Genomic DNA, 26,196 nt, shown 5'->3' with positions numbered 1-26,196 from the left:
ATTGATATCGAACACATAACCAAGTTTCATCAAGATCGGATCAAAGTCCACGGAGATATGCTCTGGACAGACAGACACACAGACACACAGACAGACACACAGACAGACACACAGAGACAGGCACACAGAGACAGGCACACAGAGACAGACACACAGAGACAGACACACAGACATAACGAATATAGTGGTCACTCTGGCTGGCACTCGTGAACCAAAAAGACCTCTGACGACGATCAGCAGTCCTTCGAGCGGTGCAGCGATGGCGATTAAACACACAGACCCCGAGGTTGGGAAGGAAAGGCTGCGCCACGACGTCGGTGGTAAAACGCCATAAGTAGTTTGACGGAGGGGACATTATAGGACGCCATAGTTTTTTGTTCTTTTTTTCGTTTTTGAGTCCGAAATGAAGTGAAGCGTCGCAGCTGAGACCTGCGGTTCCACGTGGATCGAAGCCAGAGAGGGTGGCGCTTCGTGCAGGTTCCTTATTATCCTTCGTGTTCCTCTTTTTAATTAGAAAACGCAAACAAGGAAACACTTCATCTTTCCTGCTCACGGAGAGAGAGAGGGAGAGAGAGAGGGAGGACAGGTACGTTTTGCTGCACTCGCCGAAATGGTCGTGTTCATCAAAACGATGACCGATGTTTCCTTTTGATTTTAACGTGCAGCTGTTGTCGTTCGTCGCTAACGATGTCTACCTGTTTTAAAGATGCTTCGTGGGATGCTGCTGCTGCCGGGGATCGTGCTTCTGGTCGTGCTGGACCTTTACGATGCTGCGCCGGGTGAAGACGTTGTGGAAACCCTGCCGGGGCTGAAAAATCAGCCTCGTTTCAAGCACTACTCCGGGTATCTCAACGCCTCTGGCACCAAAAGGCTGCACTACTGGTCAGTGAAGTGTCTTACGGGGTCATCTATTTAATCGGTACGCAAATATGGCTTCCTTATAGCGTCTTCCACAAATGCCCGGTGCCCCCCTAACCCTAAATTTACCTCAACATCCTGATCGCAAGCTCTTCTTCTTGATCGCGACTACCCATGCAAGCACACGCCCCTGCGCTTTTCTCCTCTTTCTCTCCCTCCCGTCGTGTGTGTGTGTGTGTGTGTGTGTGTGTGTGTGTGTGTGTGTGTGTGTGTGTGTGTGTGTGTGTGTGTGTGTGTGTGTGTGTGTGTGTGTGTGTGTGTGTGTGTGTGTGTGTGTGTGTGTGTGTGTGTGTACCTAATAAGTATATGACGTCTTGTGGACTGGCTAATACTATCTAATGTATCATATGATCCCATTTTGTTGTACTCGCTGCCCATTAAAGCTGATTGTTTGGATTGATGGTTGTCCATCTTCAGTGACCCTGATGTGCTGAGCTTTATTAAAACAAATGCCGTTTGATTTCTCTGCATAGTTCTGCTGTGGTGATTATGTTTGTTGTCCTTGATGCTCTTCTTCAGGTTCATGGAATCTCAGAATGATCCAAAGTCTGACCCCGTGGTGGTGTGGATGAATGGAGGTCCAGGCTGTAGCTCGATGGAAGGTCTTATTACAGAGAATGGTCCATTCCTGGTGCGTTTATTTTGGATGTATGACGTTTAAGAAAAAAAAATATATATTTTTTAATTTAATTTTTTTAAATACAACAAGCCCAAAAAGATACAATGATACAGTTTATTAAAAAAAAATTGCATTTTGTCACATGATTTATCAAGTTTCCTCTGTTCTTCAGTACATCTCGATGTTCACCTTTAGTTGCACCGAACATGTCTTAACAGTTAAAGACTGGAGGGGGAGCACTCGGTAGAGTGCAAAACCTCCACCGCCAATACTGCTAGGTCACTCGAGTGAACCTGATATCCTATTCATTCAATTTGACGTCAACAGTGCTCACAGAGTTATAGTTTGCAACTTTCCCTTTTACTTTTAACTTTTACATACTCAATTCATTCGTCATAACTGAATTCCTTGAGACGGAAATTGAATTTACGTGGGTATATCCACCTGAAGTTCCAAAATCAGCCGCAATTATAATTTTGGCATGTTTTTTGTTGGAAATCACTTATAACATGGAGATATGCAAAAAAAAAATCGAAATTTTGTTGAAAAAATAGTTGCAAAAATTTTTTTTTCTCTAACAATTTTTTTTTGGGGGTGGGGGGGTTGGAAATCACTTAAAACATGTAGAAATGCAAAAAAAAAAAAAAAATCTAATATTTTTCAAAATGCCCGCCATAGCGGCCATATTGGATTTTGGACCAAGTCCATAATCTTATGGCATGATCCTTGGACCATACCTAATCCCCCCCACCAAGTTTCGTCAAAATCTGTCGGAGTTTTTCCGTAATACTGTTCACAAACAAACAAACAGAAAGAGGTGAAAACGGTAACCTCCGATCTTCGATGGCGGAGGTTAAAAAAAAAAAAATCTGGAGCATCGAGGCAAACCAGCCTCGTGGGACTCACCCTGCTGCCTACACACCGCCCAGATTCAATCTGTCCCATTGAAAAAATAATTTTCTCGGAGGTTTTGATTGATTTGAGGAAACTTTTACTTTCTCCCCCTCTCTTTCTTTCTCCTCCTCTCTTTCTTTCTCCCCCTCTCTTTCTTTCTCCCCCTCTCTTTCTTTCTCTCCCTCTCTTTCTTTCTCTCCCTCTCTTTCTTTCTCTCCCTCTCTTTCTCTCTCTCTCTTTCTTTCTCTCTCTCTTTCTTTCTCTCACACACTCCAAGGAGCATTTCCTGTTTTCAGGATGGGACAGACAGACAGCATAAGCCCATTATATAATACTAGCCGAAACCCCGTCACAGACGGATTCCGTTCATTCAACCACCCTCACCAGCTCACCCACACTCGAGGGACATGGACTCGACAGGGCGTGCTTTCCCCCGCCTACTCATTCCCCGCCCCGCCCCCAACTGTTCACTCCCCGCCTCCGCCCGTCTCTTGATTTCCCCGCCCCACTTGCTCCCGGGCCCCACCCCCTGTCCACCCCTCACACTCAACCCCGCCTAATTCACCCCAGCCCCCACCCACTCATCCCCCACACCATTTCCCCCCCCCCGTCTCCCGCTTTCAATTTGCTTACCTTGCCCCTCCCCTCTTCACTCCTTGCCCCCGTCTCTTCATCCCCCGCCCCCGTCCATTGCAGACGCTATTTTTGAGGAGTGGAATTGCACCTCTCAGCGGTAACGGTCTGTCGACGGCAGACGTAATGACGTCACCGAATGACCGATGATGTCATGACGTCCTAACGCCTCTCGGCGGTGATGCCACACGTGGCCATGTAAAACGAAAAGTGTTTATTCTGCTTCAGAGTTGAAGTTTGACTATTGCCTCCATGTGCGATGCACTCTTACAAGTCCCATGTTTCTTTCAGTCCAGGTCACAGGACCGAGAAAAACGTGACGCGACCGCCAGGAGCACAAAATTGGTCCTTCAGTATTAATATATAGAGATAATTATCGATAATTAAACCTTCTGATAAGCCTCTGCAAATAACTACATAATTTGGTGTTATCAGGCGAGTGTGGAGGTTTTGTTCCCTGTTGGTATCTGGACCGATAAAGTGAAATGAGGAACAATTCATGGTTTCATGCTGGTAACCTGACTGACTGCATTTTCCATGCCATGAGGGCGTTTATGTAGTGGGGGGGGGGGGAATTTTTGTGTCTCTGCTGCCCTGAATGATCTGGTTATGGTCGGGATTGGTAGTGGGCAGGGTTTGGGGGTGAGAATAATTGATCTGAAGAATGCTTCTTTTTTTTGAAATACTGATTGATAGACAACTGCACTTGCTATTTGCTAAGTATTTTGTAAGTGTTTGATACACACAATTGTCTCTCCTTCCCATTGCACAAAATGCTTTTATTCAACATTTTAACAGCAGAACATTGCATATTAAACATGCCAACAGTACAAGATTGCATCGTCGAACACTGCGGATTGAAACATGCTAACAGTACAACGCTGCACGTTCAAACATGCTAACAGTACAACGCTACACGTTCAAACATGGTAACAGTCGAACACTGTGTACTGAAACATGCAAACAGTCAAACGGTACTGCATGATCAAAAATGCTTCATGTTCCAACATGCAAACAGTCAAACAGGATTGCAATATAGGAACATGTAAACAGTTAAACAGGATTGCATGTGGAAACGTGCTGATGGGAGAAAGCTGTGTGTGCCCGAACCCACTGGTAGTCGGAGCCTGCGTGTGCTCGAACCCTCCGATGGTCAGACACTGTGTGTACCTGAACCCGCCGACGGTCGGACGCTGCATATCCTAAAACTTTCTACCAGCATCCCCATCTCTCATCTGATGTTTATTTAGTAAGAGAAATAAGCTGCTTTTTGTGGGCAGATAATGCCAGTTTGGTAGACCAAATGGCAACTTCTGATGTGACTTGGAGCAAAATAAAGAAAGAAAGAAAAAAAAAATGGAATAATAGGACCGCACGTCTGAAACTCACCTGGATCAGGATCAACAGTCACTCAACCCCCCCCCCCACAGACCCCTTAGACTCTGACTTTTATTTTTATTTTTTTAATGCCTTGGACAAACTTGAGTACATCACGGGTGATGAAGGTTGTGGTAAAGTTTCATTGAAATCTTGCGTGTAGTTTTGGAGAAGAGAGCAAGTACCTATTTTGGGTGGTCAAAAACCCCCATAGACTCTCTTAATGAGCGCAGATTTTGATGTGGTCAATACACCTTCGTTAGGCATCAGATATGAAGCTTGTGGCCAAGTTTCATCAAAATTGTGCGTTTGGTTCAAGCGATAATGACTGAAGTGTTTAGTGACTGACTCACTCACTCGCTCACCTCCGAACACTGCTTGATCGCATAAGCTCACCATACTGAAGTCCAGGTGAGTTAAAATAATTGTTGGAATTTTTGATTGTTCCATTGTATTAATATTCCAATTGACTGGTAAAATGCATTGATTATGTTCATCTCAAGTGGGCTGGACAGATTGGAAACACAAAAAACATTTGTGTACCACGTTGTAAGCCACTTTTTTTTTCTGCAATGGACAGGTTTCTCCTGATGGATCGAAGTTGCATTACAATCCCTATTCTTGGAACATGGTGAGCATTGTGATTGGATGTTTCATTTCCAAAATAATTATTCCTCCAGACAGTTGAATGCTACATTGAATCGTATTTGTGCAATAATCACTTTAACAGGGATTAAAAAAAAATTCATTTAAAGAGCTGAAAGTGTATATTTAGTAATGTTCAGTTTTTTGGGTGTGTGTGTATATATATATATATATATATATATATATATATATATATATATATATATATATATATATATATATATATATATATATTTTATCAGCCATATTTTATGTATTTAATCTACACCCCCTTTCAAAATTTTCACCTTTTGTTGCCTTATAGCCTGGAATTAAGTTTCATTAAATCAGATTTTTCCACCTTTATTTACACGTTGTAACCCACAACTTCCAAATGAAAAAAATTCTACAGATTTCACAAAAATAATTAAAAATACAAAACTAGAATATTTTGGTTTGATAAGTGTCCACCCCCCTGAGTTAATACTTGGTGGAAGAACCTTTAACAGCAATTACAGCTGTGTCTGTTGGGATAGGTCTCCACCAACTTTGCACACCTTAATTGGGCAATATTTGTCCATTCTTCTATACAAAACTGTTGAAGTTCAGTCAAGTTGGGTGGGGAGTGTTGATGGACAGCAATCTTCAAGGCATGCCACAGATTTTCGATTGGATTTTGGTCTGGGCTCTGCCTGGGCCACTGAAGGACATTTATCTTTTTGTTCCTTAGCCACTCCATTGTGGCTTTCGCTGTGCGCTTCAAGTCGTTGTCGTGCTGAAAGGTGAATTTCCGTCCCAACTTCAGCTTTCTTGTGGAGGGCAACAAGTTTTCCTCTCGGATTTTTCTGTATTTTGCTCCATCCATATTCCCTTCTATCCTGACAAGTGCCCCAGTCCCTGCTGATGAGAAACATCACCATTACATGATGCTGCTACCACCATGTGTCACAGTAGGGATGGTGTTCTTTGGGTGATGTGCTGTGTTGGGTTTGCGCCAAATGCAACATTTTAAATTTAGGCCAAAAAGACCAAAAAAAAAAAAAATTTTTGCCACATGGCTTTAGAATCTCTTTAGTAGTTTTTTGCATATAATACCTCAACCGGGACTCAAGGTGGGCTTTTTTAGTAATGGCTTCCTTCTTGCTACCCTACTTACTGGCCAGACTTGTGGAGTGCTTGGGATATTGTTGTCACATGCACACAGTGGCTCATCTTTGACATAAAGGCATGTAGCTTTTTCAAAGATATTGGCCTCTTGGTGGCCTCGCTGATAAGTCTCCTCCTTGTTGGTCATCCAGTGTGGAGGGACAGCCTGATCTAGGCAGAGTCTTGTGGTACCATACGCCTTCCACTTCTTAATGATTGTCTTGACTGTGCTACAAGGGATATATCAAGGCCTTTAAAATATTTTTATACCCATCCCCTGATCTGTGCCTTCCCACAACTTTATCCCAGAGGTCTTTTGAAAGCTCCTTGGTGCTGCTCATGGTTGAGTCTTTGCTGTGAAATGCACTACCAGCAAGGGAAACCTGCAGGAACTGCTGATTTTATTCTGAAATAATCAGTCACCACAATTTAACACAGGTGGAGGCCAATTAACTTGGTGTGTGATTTTGAAGTTGATTGGTTACACCTGAGCTAATTCCCTCCACCACTGAAGGTGAAGGAGGTTATGTTTTCACCTCTCTGTTTTTGTCCATTTGTCTGTGTGCAGGATATCTCAAAAAGTTGTGGACAGATCCAGATGAAATTTTGTGGACAGGTTCGTTGTATGACAAGGAAGAACTGATTAGATTTTGGTGAAGATCCAGATCAGACTACTAGAATTTTTTTGAATGATTCTTCACCATTGAGAGATAGGGCCAAAAACTATATATAGCATGCTATCTCAAAAAGTTGTGGACGGATTTGAACGAAACTTTGTGGACATTGGATGTGTGACGAGGAAGAAATGATTGAATTTTGGTGAAGTTCCGAATCCGGATCTGGATCTGATTTTTTTTTTAAAGTGATTTTTCACCATTTAGAGATGGGGGCTAAACCAATATAAAACACAAAATCTTCAAAAAATTGTGGAAGGATTTGGATAAAACTTGGTGGACACGTTGTGTGTGTGTGTGGGTGGCAAGGACGAATTGATTCGATTTTCGTGGAGATCTGAATCCGAATATGGATACGATAATTATTTAATTCTTAAAGTGATTCTTCACCTTCGAGAGATGGGGCCAAAAACGATATGTAGCATGATATTTCAAAAATGTATTGGGCCAGATGTGTTCTATTGGATCAGGCAATGCGTGACAGAGATATGTGCTCTACCGAGTGCCCTTCTATTTTATTATTGCTATTATAAAGGGGGTGGACACTTATCGCTGATAAAGAAAGGCCCTCAATTGTTTATATAATCCCACCCACCTGGGCTTAGTTGATTAGGTGAGAGCTGATTGGCTATTCCCTCCATTCACAGGTGAGAGATGTGGGTGGGTCTTTCTTTATTACCTCTTCCACCGAAGGTCAAGTCGGTTATGTTTTCACCCCTTTCTGTCTCTGTCTGTCTGTCTGTCTGTCTATCTGTGTGCAGGATATCTCAAAAAGTTGTAGATGGATCTGGATTAAATTTTGTGGACAGGTTCGGTGTGTGACAAGGATGATTTGATTTTGATGAAGATCCGGATCTGGATCCGACTACTAGAATTTTTTTAAGTGATTCTTCACCATTGAGAGATGGGGCTCAAAAATGATATATAGCACGATATTTCAAAAATGTATTTCTATTTCAAAAAAAGATTTAGAAATTAAATAGCATTTCTGTTTTTTAATAATTTGTTTCTTTTCTTTTCAGAATTTATATTAACATTTGGAAATTACCCATGGAAAAATTCACAACTGAACAAAGAACCAAATCGTGGAATTTTATTTTTTCAATTTCATCGATCAATTATTCTCACCTAAAGAGCATGGGCACCAAATAATTTCGCGAAATTCAGGAATTTCTGGGCCATCACGTTATCCTGATTTGACGCCTTCCGATTATTTTCTTTGGGGTTACCTGAAGGAGCGTGTGTACATCAATAAGCCCCATACAATTCAGCAGCTCAAGGACAACATCCGTGTAGAAATTCGAGGGCTGCAGCTGGAGTTATTGTCTGCTATTGTCGAAAGAGCCATCTCTGCGAAGCTGAAAATGGAAGACATCTAAGCTGCATCATTTTTCATAAATAAAGCAAATTTATCTCCATTTTGTAAATCTTCTTTTGGTATAAAAAATAACCATAAATTATTAAAAAAACAGAAATGTTATTTAATTTCTCAATCCCGAGGTGACTTTTGGGACACCTTGTATATATTAAGAACGACGTTGGTAAAAAAAAAAATTAGGAAAAGTGAGACATCAGTAAAACCAATATATTCGGATGAGTAATTTAACTCGGTCAATTTTTACTTTTACTGTGTTTTTAACAATATGCAATACTATTTCGATGATTTTTCCTTTGTACACATGTGGAAAGGGACTAATTATCAGTGAAAGCGCAGCAGAGAGTAAAAGGAAATTCACGTGTGAGTGGAAATAAAAGCAAAGACAGAGGTTGAATGAGGGGCAGGTCACGGCGAGTAGGGAGAAGGGGAGGGAGAGAAAGAAAGAGAGGGGGGAAGGAGAGGAAGAAAGAGAGGGGAGGGGGAGGGAGAAAGAGAAATAGAGAGGGGGAGGTGGGAGGGAGAAAGAGAGTGGAGGGAAAAGAAATAAGGGGGGAAGAGAGTTGGGAGAGGGGGAGGGAGGGAGAAAGAAAGAGGTGGTATAGATGGGAGGGAGAGAAGGAGGGTTCAAAAACAAAAATGTTCCAATTTGTGTTCAAAATATAACATTGGATTGAAATTAAGTTGTTGTTTGATCATAAACTGACGTTTGTAGACACAGATGGCCAGACAGACAAAAAGTGAATCAATTGCTTCACCACGCTTTCACTTCGTATCCATAGGGTTAAGGAGTAGGTGAGGTGGTTACCACGAGACCTCTGGGAAGTGCGTGGTTTGGGACGGTTAACTTCACTCAACTGCCACCTGGGGTGGTTGGTTGACAAAGTATTTTTCTATTCCTAGTCGCAAACAATTGCAGTCAGGAAGTGTCAGTTATTGGCCACATTTGTCAAAATGAATGAGACGATGCTGTTCCTACCCTTGTGGATTTGCCAATGTAGAAACACTTCAATTATTCAATTAAGTTTGTTTTTCAAGCCTTGTTTTGGCATCTCGAATCATTGCTTTGAGGGCAAGTTTCAGGATTCATGTTGATCTGACTCACGTTTCACTTGTTATGAAGACACTGGCTTGATCCTAAAGTGAATTGTCTGGGGAGCAAGATAAAGAGAGGAAGAGGAAGGAATGTATGACTAAAACAGGGAGGATGTGAGGGGGGGGGTGGGGGACGTCGACCGCAAAGCAGCCGGGAGACATTCTAGATACATGTTAGAGATTAATTTCTTCAACATAGAATAATGTATATTGATTGATTGCCGCTGTAAATATTTTGGTGAATGGTGTGGGATGCTGTAGAAGGTGGTTCTTATTCTTCTTTCGTATGCAGCACATGGCTGTGAGTAGCATTGTGGATGGGTAGCACCTGAGGAGAGGGCTGGGTGGGTGGAGAGGGATCTTTCAATATAACGTCCATCAACGAATTCTGGTAGATGGTGAGGCGCCCAGTTCAATGTGTTTTTGTGTGATGATCACATTTAATCGCCTTGCTCATGAAGCACCAGGATAACAGTTCGTTTCTGGGACGAGATTCAAATCCATGCTCGACGTCTCAGAAGCAAGTGTGTGGAGTGTGGTGGAGCTGTGTTTGTAGGGTTTTTCTAAAAAAATTTTTTTTAAGTTTGTAAACTTTCAGATTTTTACCCTCACCGAAGGAGAGAGAATTGCATTTGGGTTCGTTTGTTTGTTTGTTCGTCCGCACAGAACTTTAGTGTTTTTCTCCACAACCGCTTGTCGGATTGAGAAGAAATTTTCACCACAGGAGCGACGACTCGTGTCGGGGCCGGATTTAGGCATGGGCAAGCTGGGCAGTTACCCAGGGGCCTCCACATATTTCATGTAAGGAAAAATGTATTTGTGAGTGCCTCAATAGTAGTTGGTAGTTAGTGGAACAGATGTAAGATATTCATCTTATCTCATTCTCTATTTTATATAGAAGTCAGTCAGTTGACTTATATGGGAGTATGGGACTTTGCACGTCTCTTTACTATTAATTATTATCCTCGAATTTTTCAAGTTACATTTATGGTCCTTGCATTTTTAAGGTTACTTTAATAGTTGGCTTACGTTTGGTTAACCCGGCTTTAGCCGTTTGCACTTTGCTCTACAAAACTGTTGAGGTGTATTCAGCTCACATCATGGCGAGAAATAGTGGACACGCATGTGCGTCACGCGTGCTCACTCATATCTTGTGTGAGACTGAGATCACTAAGATTTACATAGGGAACATTCAAATCTGTCTTCATAGCATCATCAATTTTGACAAACAACTCGTGTTGTCATCATGATGTTTATAGATGTACATTTTTATTCAGATTCTTTGTTCATGAAAAATATACTCTATGGATGACTGTAAATATGTCTTGTCACCTTTTTAGTATTCTAAGGTAGGGTGGGCCTCCACTACTGAAGGCTGCCCAGGGGCCACCACACGTCTAAATCCAGCCCTGACTCATGTAAAATGTTTTATTGATAATTATGACTTCATAGGTCACGTGGTGTGGCAGCCATGTTGGAAAAATGGAAAAAAAAAAACTTTGGACCTCTGCATCTCTGAAACCGTACCAAGGAAAAAGTTTAAACTTGACACACAGCAAGTACTCCTCATGGGTAACAAGATTGATTTTTTTTTTAATGACGTCATGGGTGCCTTCGTTATGACGTCATAATTGCATATGTAGAACGCTACATCCGATCAGTATGAAAATTTTTGAGTCATCTCGGATTAAAAATGTCCACCAAAAAAAATTATTTATTTATTAAAAATAAAACAAAATAAAATTTGACGTCATCGGTCATGTGATTCGACAGCCATATTATTTTTGTTTTTTAAAACCTACAAAAATCTTTTCTGAAATGGCTGAACAGGTTGAGGCGAAACTACACATATGACCGCCTAACCATGAGGAACAAAAGGTTCACATATGATGCCATAGGTCACATGGTTTGGCAGCCATATTGGATTTACCCTAAAACCTATAAAAAAATCTTCTTTTCCAGAAAGGGACCCTTCACACAAATGTTCCCCAAGCCTTGGGGATACCAGGGTATTCACGAATAATTGAAGTCACATGGTCTGGCAGCCATATTGGGTTGAGCAAAATGTCTTTTTTTTTAAAAATTCTTTCTCTTGAACCGCTTAATCAATTGATATGATACTTCACAGTTATGATAAAGTAGTGATGCAGAATATATGTTTCTAAATTTCAACCTGATGGGATGCATGGTCTGGCAGCCAGTTTTATTTTATTTTTTGATCTGGTTTATTTTTTTATTATTTATTGATTTATTTTTGAATAAGGCTAACTTGGCTGTGACTGGATGGGTTTGAGGGTTGAGGAGTAGCAGCTGAAATGTGAATCCTATCCAGATTCCTCTTGATAACTTCATCTTTTCTTTTTGCTTGTTTGGGTTCCTTCTGATTACTCCAATCCAGGACCGTACCTATTTGGTCTTCCATTTTATTTGAATTGAATTTATTTTAATCCCATTATAAATTCAATTGAATGATAATAAACGTCATGGGTCAGGGTTAGGTGTACGATCAAAGCGGGATGTCTTGGTACCTGTTCATCACTGCCAGCAGTTATAAAGTGGCAGTTCTAATTATGTCTCATTAATTATGTAACACACCAGTGCATAAATACTACACAAAACAAGTCCTGGTGAGGGTCTGCAATCTCTGATTGCTCTTTTTATTGTTATGTTTTTCTTTTAGGTTGCCAATGTTCTGTATTTGGAGTCTCCTGCCGGTGTTGGCTACTCATATTCTCAAGACAGGAACTACACGACTAATGATGATGAGGTATCAGCACCTTGTATTTTGGGTTTTGAGTGGGTGAGGAAATAAGGCATGAGGGTGGTAATTGCTCTGAGGCTATTTGACAGAGCTGCCCTGTAAGTCTGGTGATTCTTTAACAAAACCATCATCTGGATATTTGTGTATGTGTATGTATATATTGTTGCGAATTCGCACCCGCCGGCGTACGGACGGCCACGTGACTCGAATCGCGGCCGCCTCACCCACCGGAACGGACAATTCTGTCGTGACCCTCTCGGAATAACGCCGGAGCTAGTCACGGGTGGGGGTTTAACCCCACCACGACCGTGCCAATTGCCCACCCGCGCAGGATAGGGTTGCTCACCAAATTCGATCTACCTAAGTACGTGCGCGGATGGTCGAGCGGGCGATCGTACCACGCCACAGGCTGACTCCGGACACGAACCGCTGAAGCGGTCCGTTCCGTGCTACAGTGATAACCGAGCGGTGTTATCGTCAGCCTTGACGGTTCCGATTAATTACTGGGTGTATTAAGCCCACTTACGAACCCTTTACGTGAAGCAGGATGGAGGGTCAATTAAAAGGAAGGAGACGAAGCGAAACGGGCACAGTTCAACATGCAAGCACTTTATTTACACAACCCACAGAGAGCACACATATACAGTCAAACGGTCAAAATGCACATATCGCAACAAAAACAAAAGCAACAATGCAGAGCTATAACCGAATAAGACCGACATGCGGCAACACTTAAGCAGTTCTACTTTACAAGACACGGCGCCACAAGATCCATACAAAAACCCCGAAAAGAAAATGGTGACTTCCCTTTGGGGCCGTCGAGTCCCTCCCCCACGTCTGTCGGCGTGGTCGCGCCTGGCCGCGACTCTGTGCCCTGGCGTGGTAGGCGAGTCCTCTCCGGCGTGCCTTGCGCCGGCACGTGTTGGCCGCTCAACGCCACGGACGGGGTTTCCGGCGCTATCCCAGCGCGGATAGAAGGGGGGGGGGGAAACCTAGTTGCTCGAGGTCGCGGTGTGTGGAATGGCAGACGCTCCGTCCCGCCAGCGGGGTCTCGGGACCGCCCCACAGAAGACCAGGCCAGCGTCCACCACGAAGAGAAGAGCGAGCCGGAAGAGCGGAAGAGAGCAAGAGCACCCCCCAAAAGCGCTCCGCCCGTGTCCGACTTTAATAGCCCGGGGCTCCGCCCTTCACTTCGCCCCCGTTTTCGGCTCCGCCTCCCCTCGAGCTTCTTGGAGAAGCTTCTCGAAGGGGGGGTGCCCTGACGCTTTCCCTCCACCCCGTTCCGTCCGGGGGCCGAGGGAGTCAGTTTTTGGCTTGGAGCCAGAGCATTATTCCCCCAAAAAGAGGCCCCCACCTTTTCTCACCTTTGACCTTTGACCTGCATCGCTCTTCCTCCACTCCAAAGGGAGGGGAAGACAGGCGGGAAAAATCCACGCGCCATCGTTGTGCCTTCTTCTTTCCCTCCTTGCGTTCTCGACGGTTTCCAACGTGGAAACCATCGTAGTGTGGACTGTGGAGGATGGCGTTCGTCAGCGGGGGTAGTGGCAAAGATGATGGTTGTTGTGATGGTAATTGTAGCGTGGTTGGTGTTGTGGCGTAGTTGGTGGCGGTTTTTGTTTGCGGGGAGGTTTGTCGTTTAAAATAACAATAGAAAAAGAAAAACGGCTATCTCAAAGGATCGCAGCCCGAATGAATCACATAAATTCCCTCTATACAACGGAATTGGGCTAACTACACATGTGCTCAAGAGATATCTCACCTACGGGACCTGAATGGTGGTTTGCGAATTTCCACAGCCGTAACAATATATATATATATATATACATATATATATATATATATATATATATATATATATATATATATATATATATATATATATATATATATATATATATATATATATATGATCAAAGGTTGTGCAGGCTTTTATGCTTTTATTTTGTCAATATCCGTTTCAAAGCTATTTTTTGTTTTACCTCTTCTTAACCCATTCCTACAGACATCTTACAATAATCATCTGGCCCTGCAGTCCTTCTTCAAAAAGTTTCCAGAGTACAAAAAGAATGAATTTTACTTGACGGGTGAAAGTTACTCTGGCTTTTATTTGCCGTGTCTTGCTGTGAGGCTCATGAATGATTCGAACATCAATCTAAAGGTGACTTTGCAAACAAACATCACACAGCATCAACCCTTTACTTTTGAATGAATTGTGTGCAGGAAGGTTTCCCGGAAGCAAGAAATTGCAGAGAATTAAGACGTTTGATAAACTTCTTGTTACGTTTGCTTTCATTAGCTTGCAAGCATCAAGGGTTCTATCGTAGTTATTAGACTATTGCTTGAGCCATCGCCGGTGTTATCCAGTAAATAAGTTGATAATTTAATCTACTTTGATGTTTTATTCACACTTCAGAGAAGGAAAATATAATGCAACAGAAATAAGAGCTTTGTTCCATTTTCCTGTCAGGATTGTAAAGGTATAATCCAAAAAACCTGTCAAAATGACAACATGGTGGACCTGTTAGTGTTTATGATATAAACCCCTTGGCTCATATAATGCAGGTTTACCAGGTTCAAATCACATACAAGTATCCTTCATGTAGGAGAAGGCCACTTTGCCCATCATTCCTGTGCTACATCAAACTGTTAGGGTTAGGGTTCGCTGTGACAAGGAATAAGTGCTTCAATTTTGGTGAAGATCCGAATCAAGATCTGGATATGAGAATTATTTAATTTTTAAAGTTATTCTTCACCATTGAGAGATAGGGCCAAAAATGATATAGTAATGTATAGCCTGATATGTTGTAGTGGCATTACGTGGCAGAGGTATGCGCCCTACCGAGTACCCTTGTAGTTTCTTTTCTTTTTTTTCACTGCCAACCATGAAATATATTTGTTTACTCTTCTGGCTCACCTGCTTTTCTTTTTGGATTTAGTACCAACATAATTTTTCTTACTGACAAAGTTAAAAGTTGTACGTCGTAATTAATGCTTTGAGTAAATTAGAGAACTGGATGAGACACCGATTGTACATTTAAACGTGTTTGTTTGGCTTCCGGAATGCATTTCTGAAGCTCTCAGTGTCAGTGGAATGGTATTGCCTCTCAAGGTGCTTGTCTTGAAGGTTGAGTAAATTTTATCTTATCTATAATCCTGGGTTATGCTGTCCTGCCTCAAAATGAATTTGATTGTTCCTCATTTGTGAAGGGCTCTTGCAGTGATGTGATTAAAGTACCCCAATAATCAGCATATGTCGATCTCTTCAAGTAACCTTCTTGCAGGCCGATTTATGGTCTTTTGGCGAGCTCTACTTAATACAGCAACTGCGTTTTCAAGGTCTTTCTGACTAGCTCTTTCATTGTTTCCAAACTGCATGGATTCTTGTAAAATAATTTACTATACATGGACATTGTTTCAAGCACTCAAGGGTGAGGCACACGGCAAAACCACAAGTCAGACTGGTAAAACAGAAAACCTTTCACTCGCTTCAAACTTTAATTTTCCTGTCAAGACTTGCTTGAGTAAGTTTGACAGAGAAGAAACCTTACTGAGAAGTACAATTTGAGGAACAGGCAAAAATATTTGTATGAGAAACAATGTTTTTGCATTCTGATACAGTATCGATTTATCCATTTTTTACCTCCGCCGTCGAAGGTGAAGGAGGTTATGTTTTCACCCCCTTCTGTTTGTTTTTTGGGTAGTCGATCGAGTCAAAAAAAAAAAAAAATTCTAGATTTTTTTTGATTAAACTTTTTTTTTTTGATCTACCCTTATTTGTTGGTCGTAGTGTCAGTCTGTCCGTGTGTGTTTGTCGGGGGTTTTTGACCCCCTTGCAGTTGTTCGATTTTGATGAAATTTGGGTGGTAGGACCAGTTTATGACCTCGTTGTGCCGCGTAGGTACTGGTTGCTAACGCCCCTTTGGTTGCCTAGCAATGGGACTTTGAATTTTTTTCAAAAATCGGGCCACAACCGACTGGGCAGTAGATTCAGCCATATAGTCAAACATTTCCAGCCGGATCCTATGAAAACTGTCGGAGAAGATAGACTTTGAATGAACCCTGGTCAAAAACAATAAAAAAAACGAAGTTAGTTATATCTCAGACTATGAGTCAGATATACATGAAACTGGTATGTCCTAGTTATGTGTGAGAAAGAACCGTTGATATGGACCCCTCCGTTGCCTAGCAACGGCCAAAAAACCTCCAAATGTGGGGGTATTTTAATGAAAAAACAATCTGCAGCATTAACCCTTGAAGCTAGAATCATGAATTTTCTTGTTCTTAATCCTCAGGTCATTCCCCATCGAACAGGCCCATCGTGTCAGGTTGTATTGGGTAGTCGACTACCCATGTCCGCCTACCGGCTTGTCTGTCTGTTTGTGTGCAGGATATCTCAGTAGTGGACGGAGTCGGATGAAATTTTGTGGCCACGTTGGATGTGTGACAAGGACAAACTCATTCGATTTTGGTGAAGATCCGAATCAGACGACGAGAATTTTGTGATCCTTCACCACTGAGAGATGGGGCCAAAAATGATAAATAGCACGATATCTCAAAAAGTTGTCAATGGATTCGGACGAAACTTTGTGGACTCGTTTGGCGTATGACTGGGAAGAATTGATGCAATTTTGGGGAAGATCTGAATCCGGATCTTGTTCCAAAAATTTAAAAGTGATTCTTCACCATTGAGAGACTGGGATAAACTGATATATAGCACGATGTCTCAAAATTGTGGGTTGATTCAGACGAAACTTGATGGACAGGTTTGGTGAGTGACAATGACAAATTGATTGAATTTTGATGAAGATCCTGATCCGGATACGAGTTTTTTTTTTAATTTTTAATGTGATTCTTCAGCATTGACAGATGGGGCTGACAACGATATGTAGCATGATATTTCAAAAAGTTATTGGGCTTGATATGTTCCACTGGATTCAGCGATGCGTGGCAGAGGTATGCGCTCTACCAAATGCCCTTCTAGTTTTTTTATTGGTTAATTTCATTAACTGTTGTGGAGTTTTGAAGTGCTCTTTCTCCTCGGAATCAAGGAAACGAGGTGCTTGGCTAATTCCTTTGCTTTTCATTCTTTCTTGGAGGGAGGCTCATGGAAGAGTGAAGAAAACATCAAGGGAATGAATGAGTAGGAAAGGATGGGAGGAAACAGGAACGAGCAAGTAAAATTCTTGATTTAGGAATGGTTAATGGGGATAATAAAGATCATGAGTCAGAAATGGGAATGACCAGAGATGGTGGTGCACTGTGTGCTTGTAGTCCTGTGACAGCACAGCCTCTGGGAGAAGCAAGGAATTAAACAGTAGGGATTTTGAAAGTTTAATTAAGACAGGGTTACTGGAAGAAAGCAATCATCCTGGAGTACCTGGGTAGGGTCGGAAAACTGAGAGCAAAGGGAGCGATGTTGGAGAATAGACAGTTGAAAACCTAATGACCTGCCTTCATTGTGAGAGTGACAGACTTTTTGCTTTGGCCTTATCACGGGGATTCCAATAATTAGGAGAGCTGTACATTTCACCGAATCCAGGAGAAACAGATGTGATGCTTGGGCACTAGCCCATAACAAATAGCTTTACTCCATTGGGCTACAGACAAAAGCCTTGCAGACTGCATGTCGCCCAGATTTTCCAAGGCAAGACTTGGATCGACTGAGGATGTCCACTCTGTGGCTGGCTTTAGAGGCCAGCTTTGCTCTATGGTCTGGTAAGGAAATGTCATGGCTGATTGTCGGGCCGAGAAATTCAAGAGGCTGAATATCTTTCAGTGGATGGCCAAGGAAATAGATAGATGAGTTTTTGTTTGATGATCATTTTGGAGTGATAGGATGAGACAGATTTTTCCAGGATTGAGGATGTTCCATTTATTTATCAGACCAGAGTCGAAGGACAGACAGAATCTATCAAATAGAGGGGGTACAAGAATGGCAGAGCAGGATTTGAGAACATGGGCACTGATGCCATCTTGGCCCATCACCGAAACAGGATCAAGGCTGAGCAGAACCTTCTCTTACTGCTCATGAGAGAAGGACACAGAGTCCTGCAGACAGTGGCTACATCAGGGTATGATTTGGATAGAATGAGATGGGTTGGGTACATGAGATTTGGAGGAAAAGACATCCTCTCAAATCCTCCGAGAGGGAAGAGTCGAGTCAGGTCAGGTATGGGAGCATACGTAAGAGCAGCACATCGCTGCATCCACTTTACGCCGGTACTCCAGGGGCTTCCGTCTTGCCATCCCCCAAGCAGATGCCTGGCCCATCCCCATCTCCTTGAGATGCCGATCAACCTGCTGCAACCACGAAGCATGTGGTCGGCCAATTGGCCTCCTCCACTCATGAGACTCTCTCGCTGAGAGAATCTGGTGAACAGGATCAACGTCAGGAAAACGAACCACATGTCCATATAGCCATAGCTGATGCTCATGGACAATGCAGGTAACAAATCTCATTTGAGTCTCTCTCAGCAACTGCTCGTCGGACACACAGTCCGACTAGCGATAGCCAAGGATTCTCCAAAGAGACCTGGTACCAAAGGAATTAAGCCTCCGTCTCAAATCCTTGGTCAGAGTCCAAGTCTCACATCCATAGAGCAAGACTGGAAGCACCTAGGACCTGAAGACTCGGACTTTCATCCTCCCGCACAGGGACCGGGAGTGCCACACCCCATGATCCAGTGAATCCATGACTCCCCAGGCCTGCCCCAGATGTATATTGACCTCTGACTCACAACCAGCAGAGACATGAATATCACTGCCAAGGCAAGTGAATCTCTCCATGACCTCAACATCCTTGCCACAGACAGGATAACAACATCCAAGATGTCATTGAAAGCCTGGATCTTAGTTTTGACCCAGGAAACCCGTAATCCCAGCGGCCCCGACTCCTCATTCAGCACCCCGAGGGCCCCCAAAAGGATATCTTGAGTCTCCACAAAGATGACTGCATCATCTGCGAAATCAAGGTTGGAGATCTCAACATTTCCAAATGATGCACCATAGCTTGATCTCTCTGACATCCTTCCCAGAATCCAGTCCAGACAAATGCTGAAAAGTGTGGGGGCCAGTGCACACCCTTGACAAACTCCAGCAACAACTGAAAATAAGTCAGAGATGATACCACCACATATCACAACACTCTCAGTGCCAGAGTGGAGTTCAGACATCAGATTGATCAGTTTTGGTGGCACCCCACAAAGACCAAGAATCCTCCAGAGGGCATCCCGATTCACTGAATCGAACACTTTACAGAGATCAACGTCGGCTGCAAGTAGCCCCAGCCGAAACTCTCGTCTGCGTTCAGTGAGGACCCGAAGAGCAAGGATATGTCAATCGTTGACCTCTTTGGTGTAAAGCCTGACTGCTCTGGACACTGGTGCTCAAGCAGATGGTGGCGAACCCTCTCAAGAATTATCCGAGCAAAGACCTTGCCCGGCACTGAGAGAAGTGTCACCCCTCGGTAGTTGTTGCAATCTTGGCGATCACCCTTCCCTTTCCAGAGAGGGACAACAAGGCCCCTCTTCCAATCAGTTGGGATGATGCCTGTGTTCCAAGCAGAGCACAGAACTGCATGCAATGACACGAGTGCAGCATTTCCACCATCCTTGAGAAATTCAGCATGGATGCCGCAGATCACTGTAGCTTTACCCCATTTCGACTGGTTCACAGCAGCCCGTGTTTCCACAAGTGAAGGTGGACCACAGTTGATTGGAGGATCAACAGATGGTGATAGCAACACCCCTGACATCCAACTCGACAGCTGGTGGATCAGCTTGGTACAACCGCTCAAACTAAGCGGGCCTTCACTTCCGACTCCTCTGTCAAGAGCCTATCACTCTCTGCTCCAACTGCAGTACACCGAGGGATGGACTTGGATGAACGCAATGCGTGAATTCCCCTGTAAGGAGGACAAGAATCACTTTACCACAGGTGATGTTCTACCCCCTCACAGAATCCTCGCACATAGGCCTCCTTGTCCACCCTTGGTGCACGTACAGTTTTACGCCTCAGTTCCCTGAACAGCTCAGCTCTGCCATTCAGCCTGGCCCTGCGACTTTGGTCAATGGTATCCAGTGTCCCTTGAGAGACAAAATTCTTCTTTGCCCTGCGGTGAGCTCCAAGACATCCACCGGAAACACCAAGGATGGTGGTCTTGAAGGCACTCCACAACTCTTCAGGATTCTCAAAAGCACAAAGACCTCCCAAATCCCCACTCGACCTGTTTGCAAACTCCTCAGCTCCCCTCTCATCCTTGAGCTTGTCAACATCCAGCCTCAGCTGGGATTCTACCATTCTCCTGGATTTTAGCTGCAATTTCAGAGTTGTTTCAAGCCTGTGGTCGGTATTGAGGACCTGCAGTTCTTGATCATCCTCCAGCGACCATCAACGAGCACATAATCAATCTCCTTTGTTACACCGCCAGCGTTGGAATACCATGTCCAGTGATGAGCTTGTGGGCGCTGAAACCATAAACCAGCCACCCTAAGTCCATGACTTCTTGCAAAGTCAAGGAACTTCATGCTATTCAGGTTCACAGTTCCAGACCCATGGGGACTAACACATGTCTCATAACCATCCCTATCAGTTCCAGTCGATGTACTCATGACCATATCAGTTCCAGTTCCATTGAAATCCCCCCAAGACTGGAAGTGTATCTTGCCTGGGGCACTGATCAACCACAGAGTCGAGCGTGGCATAGAATGCATCCTTCATGGTGAGATCACTCGCCTCAGTCGAAGCATATACAGAGATCAGGGAAATGATACCCAAGGAGTGACGAATCCTTGGTCTCATAATACGCTCGTTGACCGGTGTTACCTCAATTATCATTGTAGTCAGCTTATTGGACACAGCTACAGCAACTGCTTGGGCATGGTAACCATCAGAGCGACCAGACCAATTGTAGGTGTAACCACCTGTCATGACTTCAACGCAATCCGGTCTCCAAACCTCAGAGAGAGCTGCAATACCGATGTTCAAACGCTTGAGCTCAGATGATAACAGAAAGAGGTGATCATCCTCTCTTAGGGATAGGACATTCCAGGCACCCACCAAAAAGGACCGCCTCAAGTTAACCCAAGGAGACCGCCGTCTGGTGTACGACACCTCAGCACCACTCCGACACACTCTCCCGCAATCTGACCCAGGAATGTTACCCCATGGTTTCCCTCTTTTCAAAGAATGGGGGTCCCGAAGGCTTTGCCCCAATCCCGTCATCCGGTGAGTGCCCTGCGAAGGGAAGCTGCACAGGAGGTACTCCCACAGAGTGGGTTTTCAGATTTCTTTGCGTTTTTGTGTTTTGCGGAATGAAGAGTTTTACGGTGGCTGGAGTGCAAATCCTGCCACCAACCTCCTAATAAAAAAGTAACCCAACTGCAGGGGCACATCCGCAGACACAGTTGGGCACTAGATATGGATGGCCGTTGGCTCACAAGGAGCTCCTCCGCCCTTTTACAGGTTTTGTTTTTAATCCTGCTGGGTGTCCATATCCAAACACCCTCCTCACCAGAAAACCTGGTGGAGGAGACGGTTTAGTCGCCGACAACCCGACCATGGAACAGGTTAGTGCAGTTTTACATGATACCTGCAGCAAGTCACAGATCTGATCTGGCCTGACCTGACAATAAGAGGGAAGAGTGCAATTCTACAAATGCGACAAAAGATGAACAAAGTGGTTGAGGTGTGCAGTCGGTCTGGATTTAGGGAGTTTATCAAGGAGGGCATCAGTTAAAGAAGGCTTCCTTCCAGGAGGAGCTGGGGAGGGTAGGAGGGTTCAAAGAGCAGAGGAGCTCGAGTGAAGCTGAGAGGCAGTACAAAAAAAAACCAGACCATCGACCTGCCTCCAATGTGAGAGCAACATCACTTATCATTCGGCTTCATCATGGGAGAGTCTAATAATGTTGGGAACTGTTTATTCCATAGAATCGAGGAGAGACAGATGTGATGTTGGGGTGCCAACCTATCGGGGAGAGCAGTATTCCAATTTACTTGTTTATCAGAGTTCACTGGAAAGTAAACATGAGGCAATTTTTTATATTTTTTTTTCACGGAATTGCTTTCCATGGTCGCAAGATACGTGGGAAGGTTAGTGAAGAATGATGAAAAAGCCCCTAAAATGCCAACTTTTTATTTTTCGATATACAATTACTGTACTGCATACCAAATTAGCACATCCTTGTTTTTTCTTTTTTTTTGTTTAATCTTGCCAATCCAACTGAACAAATTACATGTTCTTGTCACCTGTCAGGCCCAGCTATCTAGTCCCCAAGACTTGGGTCAAAAATGTTCCCTCACTCGCTTTGATTGATCAACTTCCTAATGATTGCTAAATATTGTTGAGGAAACCCTGTCAACCATTGCACTGTAGCCTCAGTTAAAGAATTCTGCCCTGCATGCTGATTTTTCATGATGCCAGAGCTATGTGACCTGAAAGTGCAAATAGCCAAGCTATCATGGGCAAATCAGGAGGGTATGAAATAGAACATTTTATCAGAGCATTTATATTGGATTTTTTCAGTAGTTGTACAAACACAGCATTTCTTTCGACTCCAAGCACGCCAAACTCACGTGAAATGACTAATTTTTTTCAATAAGACGAATTTTATTGAATATAGCATGCTTTCTGCTTTTTTGAGTACCCCATGTTTTCAATGCAATATGTTTTAACAGTATAACATCTTCCTGTGATTAATGACAATGCAAATGGATAGGTATTGACATTGAGTTAATTTTCCGTTTTGTTTGGTGCAGGGACTTGCAATTGGTAATGGACTGTCCAGCCTGTCGATGAACGACAACTCCATGATGTACTTCTTGCATTACCACACAGTGCTGGGAGACGAGTGAGTTCTTGTATCAGTTGAATGTGTTCATAAGTTGTAAATTCAACACAAAAGGCCACAGATCCATAACCTGTACCTTGTAATGTGGAAAATATTTTGCACTGCCTAATGGATGCATTTCAGAGATGAGCAGCGCACATCAGGAATGCGCAAAATTATTTTCATTGCTTGGTCGTTATGCTTGCTTGATAATAAATGTATTGATTTAAGAACCAAAGGTGAGGATAACTTCAGAGCTTCTTTCCTTTTTCTTTGTTTATTATTATTACTAGCAAATACAACCCATCGCTTCGCTGATGGAGTGTTAAGGAAAGGGGGGGTTGAGAGAGGAGGGGGGGCGAGGTTGGAAGAGCTATGCCTCACCAAACTTTGCTATACCATGGGATGGAGGGATGAGAGAGACAGAGACAGAGGAAGAACAAAAATAGGAGAGAAAGGTGAGGGGTGGAGGTGGGGTTAGTAAAGAGAATGATATTGTTGTAGAATTCGCACCCGTCGGGGTGCGAACGACCGCGTCTAACCAATAGCGGTCGCTTCACCCACCAAACGGACAATCCAATCGTGACTTTCTGGAACAACGCCAGAAACCAGTCACGGGTGGGTTTTTAATCCCACCACAACCTTGTCCGCACTCTACCCGCGCTACAGGGTCTGATCGCCAAATCTTCGATTTGGCAAATTATTCGCGCGGGTAGGTTACCGAGAGATTGTACCTCAATGGGACCGCTTGGAAACGAGCCGCTGAAGTAGCTCGCTTCCTTTTGGGATAACCGAGCGGGGTATTATCGCACAGTCCCGTTGGACCTGATCACTTTACCAGCTATTTAAAAACCAACTATATTCCGAGTGCAAGATGGGGCAGTTCAATGAGCGAATGGATGCAACAAACAGGTTTACATTCACACAAGGACATTTATTATAATACAGCACGTATGCAATTAAACAGGGCAAAACAATTGTACAAGCAACAAAGGCATGACAAAAGAAGTACAACCGTCTACTTATTATGTCCAGTCACTTGCACTTAACAGCAGTTCCTACTTATTAGACGGGCCCACGGACACATGTACGCGTGCGCACGCACACACACACACACACACACACACACACACACACACACACACACACACACACACACACACACACACACACACACACACACAAGAAATGGTGGCAGAGGCCTTTAATAACGAGCTCCAGCTCAGAGGACAGGTGAGCTGAAACCCAGAACCCATCTTGAACCTCTCCACCTCGTGTGGTCTTCAAGTTGTTCGGACCCGGGCTCCAGCTTGAGCGAGCTGGATCCAATCGCCGAGCCGCGATCCTTCCCGAGCTCCCGCAAATCCTCCCGCGCTTCTCAACACGTGCTGGTGAGACGAGGCGCCAATCTTTCCCGTTGATGCGTTGCTTCCCCGAGGAACCACCTCCATGAAGAGGTCGATGAGTCGCACCAAGCCAGGAACCAGAATGGAGAACAAAGAGCTCCACGAACCACGAAGAAGAAGCCACCACTCGCAGCTCGAGCCGAGCGACCGGCTTAACTTCCTTCCAAACAGGGCAGCTTGAAGCAAAAAGCTCTCCTGAGCCAAGAAGAGCACCTTGCAAAACCTCTGAAAATGTACACAGATCTGGCAGACGCTATGGACAGGTAGTCCCTCTGGGAGACAGGGCATGAGGTTTTGCAGTGAATGCATTAAATCATATAGCTCACTGAAGCTAGTTAATTTTGTTACGTTCCTAAATTTTTTGTTCACTCAATATAATTCTCCAAACAGTGGAAGAAGATATGTTTAATGCTTTGGAATTTCACATTTTCTTGTGGTATGTATGGAGGACGGAACACAGCCTTGCTTGCTTAAAGTAAATATATCTATCAGCTTTGTGAAAAGACTCGTTATTTCTATAAATCACCAGATTTCACAACAGATTTCGACACTTCTTTAGTCTGGACAATATCTGATCCTCAAAAACCCGAAATAATATTTCTATGATATACTTTAATTAGTCTGGGAGAGTAGATCGTGGAAAATCGTATCATGTAATGCATGAAATTTCTCCAAGCTCCTAATTTGAAAACTATAGGACTTACGAAAGCGATGCATACAATTCATAGTAATGATGAACAGGCATTCGATATGAGGGAGGAAAGTGAAAAATAAACTTTATCGTTAAAAAAATCGTTGCGGCCTGTTCCAAGTCAAGGTATGGGTGAGCATGCCAAAAAACATGGTGACTTCAGACCACAGCAAAGTTACCCAGGAAACGCCTTAAGACCCCAGACAGCGAGGTGGCTGAAAATCGCATGATTAAGGATTTAATTAAATAAGGCCGTTAATTATCTTCAGAAGGGGTGTTTTAATTAACCCAAACACCCAATTTTCACTTTCGTACTTCCTTGGCGATTTCTTGGTATTCATGCAAAGTTTCAGGCTGCTAGGTTTCATGGTTTTGAAGTTATGGATGACACACACACACACACACACACACACACACACACACACACACACACACACACACACACACACACACACACACACACACACACACACACACACACACACACACACACACACACACACACACCCTTTTATTAGTATTGATGACAAAGTATCATTCGATAAATAACAACAATAATTTGTGAATTTATGGATATAATTATGACAAATTTGTTTTTGAAAGCTTGGCATTGTTTAAAGCTTGGCATTGTTTAAAGTGGACTCGTGATTTTGAACCCCCACTGTATACAAGTAACGTGTGTATATATATATATATATATATATATATATATATATATATATATATATATATATATATATATATATATATATATATATATATGTATATATATATATATATATATATATATATATATATATATATATATATATATATATATATATATATATATATATATATATACATAATACATCTGACTGCCGCACCGCAGCGAGCTGCAGAGCTCGTGAAAAAAAAATGTGTGTAAACGTGTCTGTTGGAAAGAATAAATTTTCCCATAAGAGAGGGAATTTATCCTTTACCCTTCTCAACGCATCACATTTAAAATCCCAGTAGACATGGGGATGGGGCTAATCTGAACATGCATTTAAGGAAATAACTGTCTGAGGACCTGATGTGTGGATGCATTCATCAGACTGGATTCTGAAATCCGTAACTATATATATATATATATATATATATATATATATATATATATATATATATATATATATATA

The 26,196-nt window shown here is 43.1% G+C and overlaps 1 protein-coding gene across 1 annotated transcript in view; it reads left to right on the top strand.

Annotated features, from left to right (window-relative positions):
* The first annotated feature begins 348 nt into the window (after window positions 1–348).
* The window catches only part of LOC147016591 (lysosomal protective protein-like), a 52,963-nt gene continuing 27,115 nt past the window's right edge, over window positions 349–26,196 (top strand). Inside the window, exons 1-7 of the mRNA XM_085845403.1 lie at window positions 349–586; window positions 707–882; window positions 1,438–1,549; window positions 5,022–5,072; window positions 12,036–12,122; window positions 14,119–14,274; window positions 22,872–22,963. Coding sequence (XP_085701529.1) covers window positions 707–882; window positions 1,438–1,549; window positions 5,022–5,072; window positions 12,036–12,122; window positions 14,119–14,274; window positions 22,872–22,963 — 674 coding nt within the window. The 5' untranslated portion in view covers window positions 349–586. The remainder of the gene's footprint in view (window positions 587–706; window positions 883–1,437; window positions 1,550–5,021; window positions 5,073–12,035; window positions 12,123–14,118; window positions 14,275–22,871; window positions 22,964–26,196) is intronic.

Source organism: Eptatretus burgeri, chromosome 11, assembly GCF_056783735.1.
Source record: "Eptatretus burgeri isolate ZD-2024b chromosome 11, Ebu_testis_v1, whole genome shotgun sequence".
NCBI lineage: Eukaryota > Metazoa > Chordata > Myxini > Myxiniformes > Myxinidae > Eptatretus > Eptatretus burgeri.
Note: the sequence above shows the minus strand (reverse complement) of the source record. Positions and strands in the feature narration are given on the sequence as shown.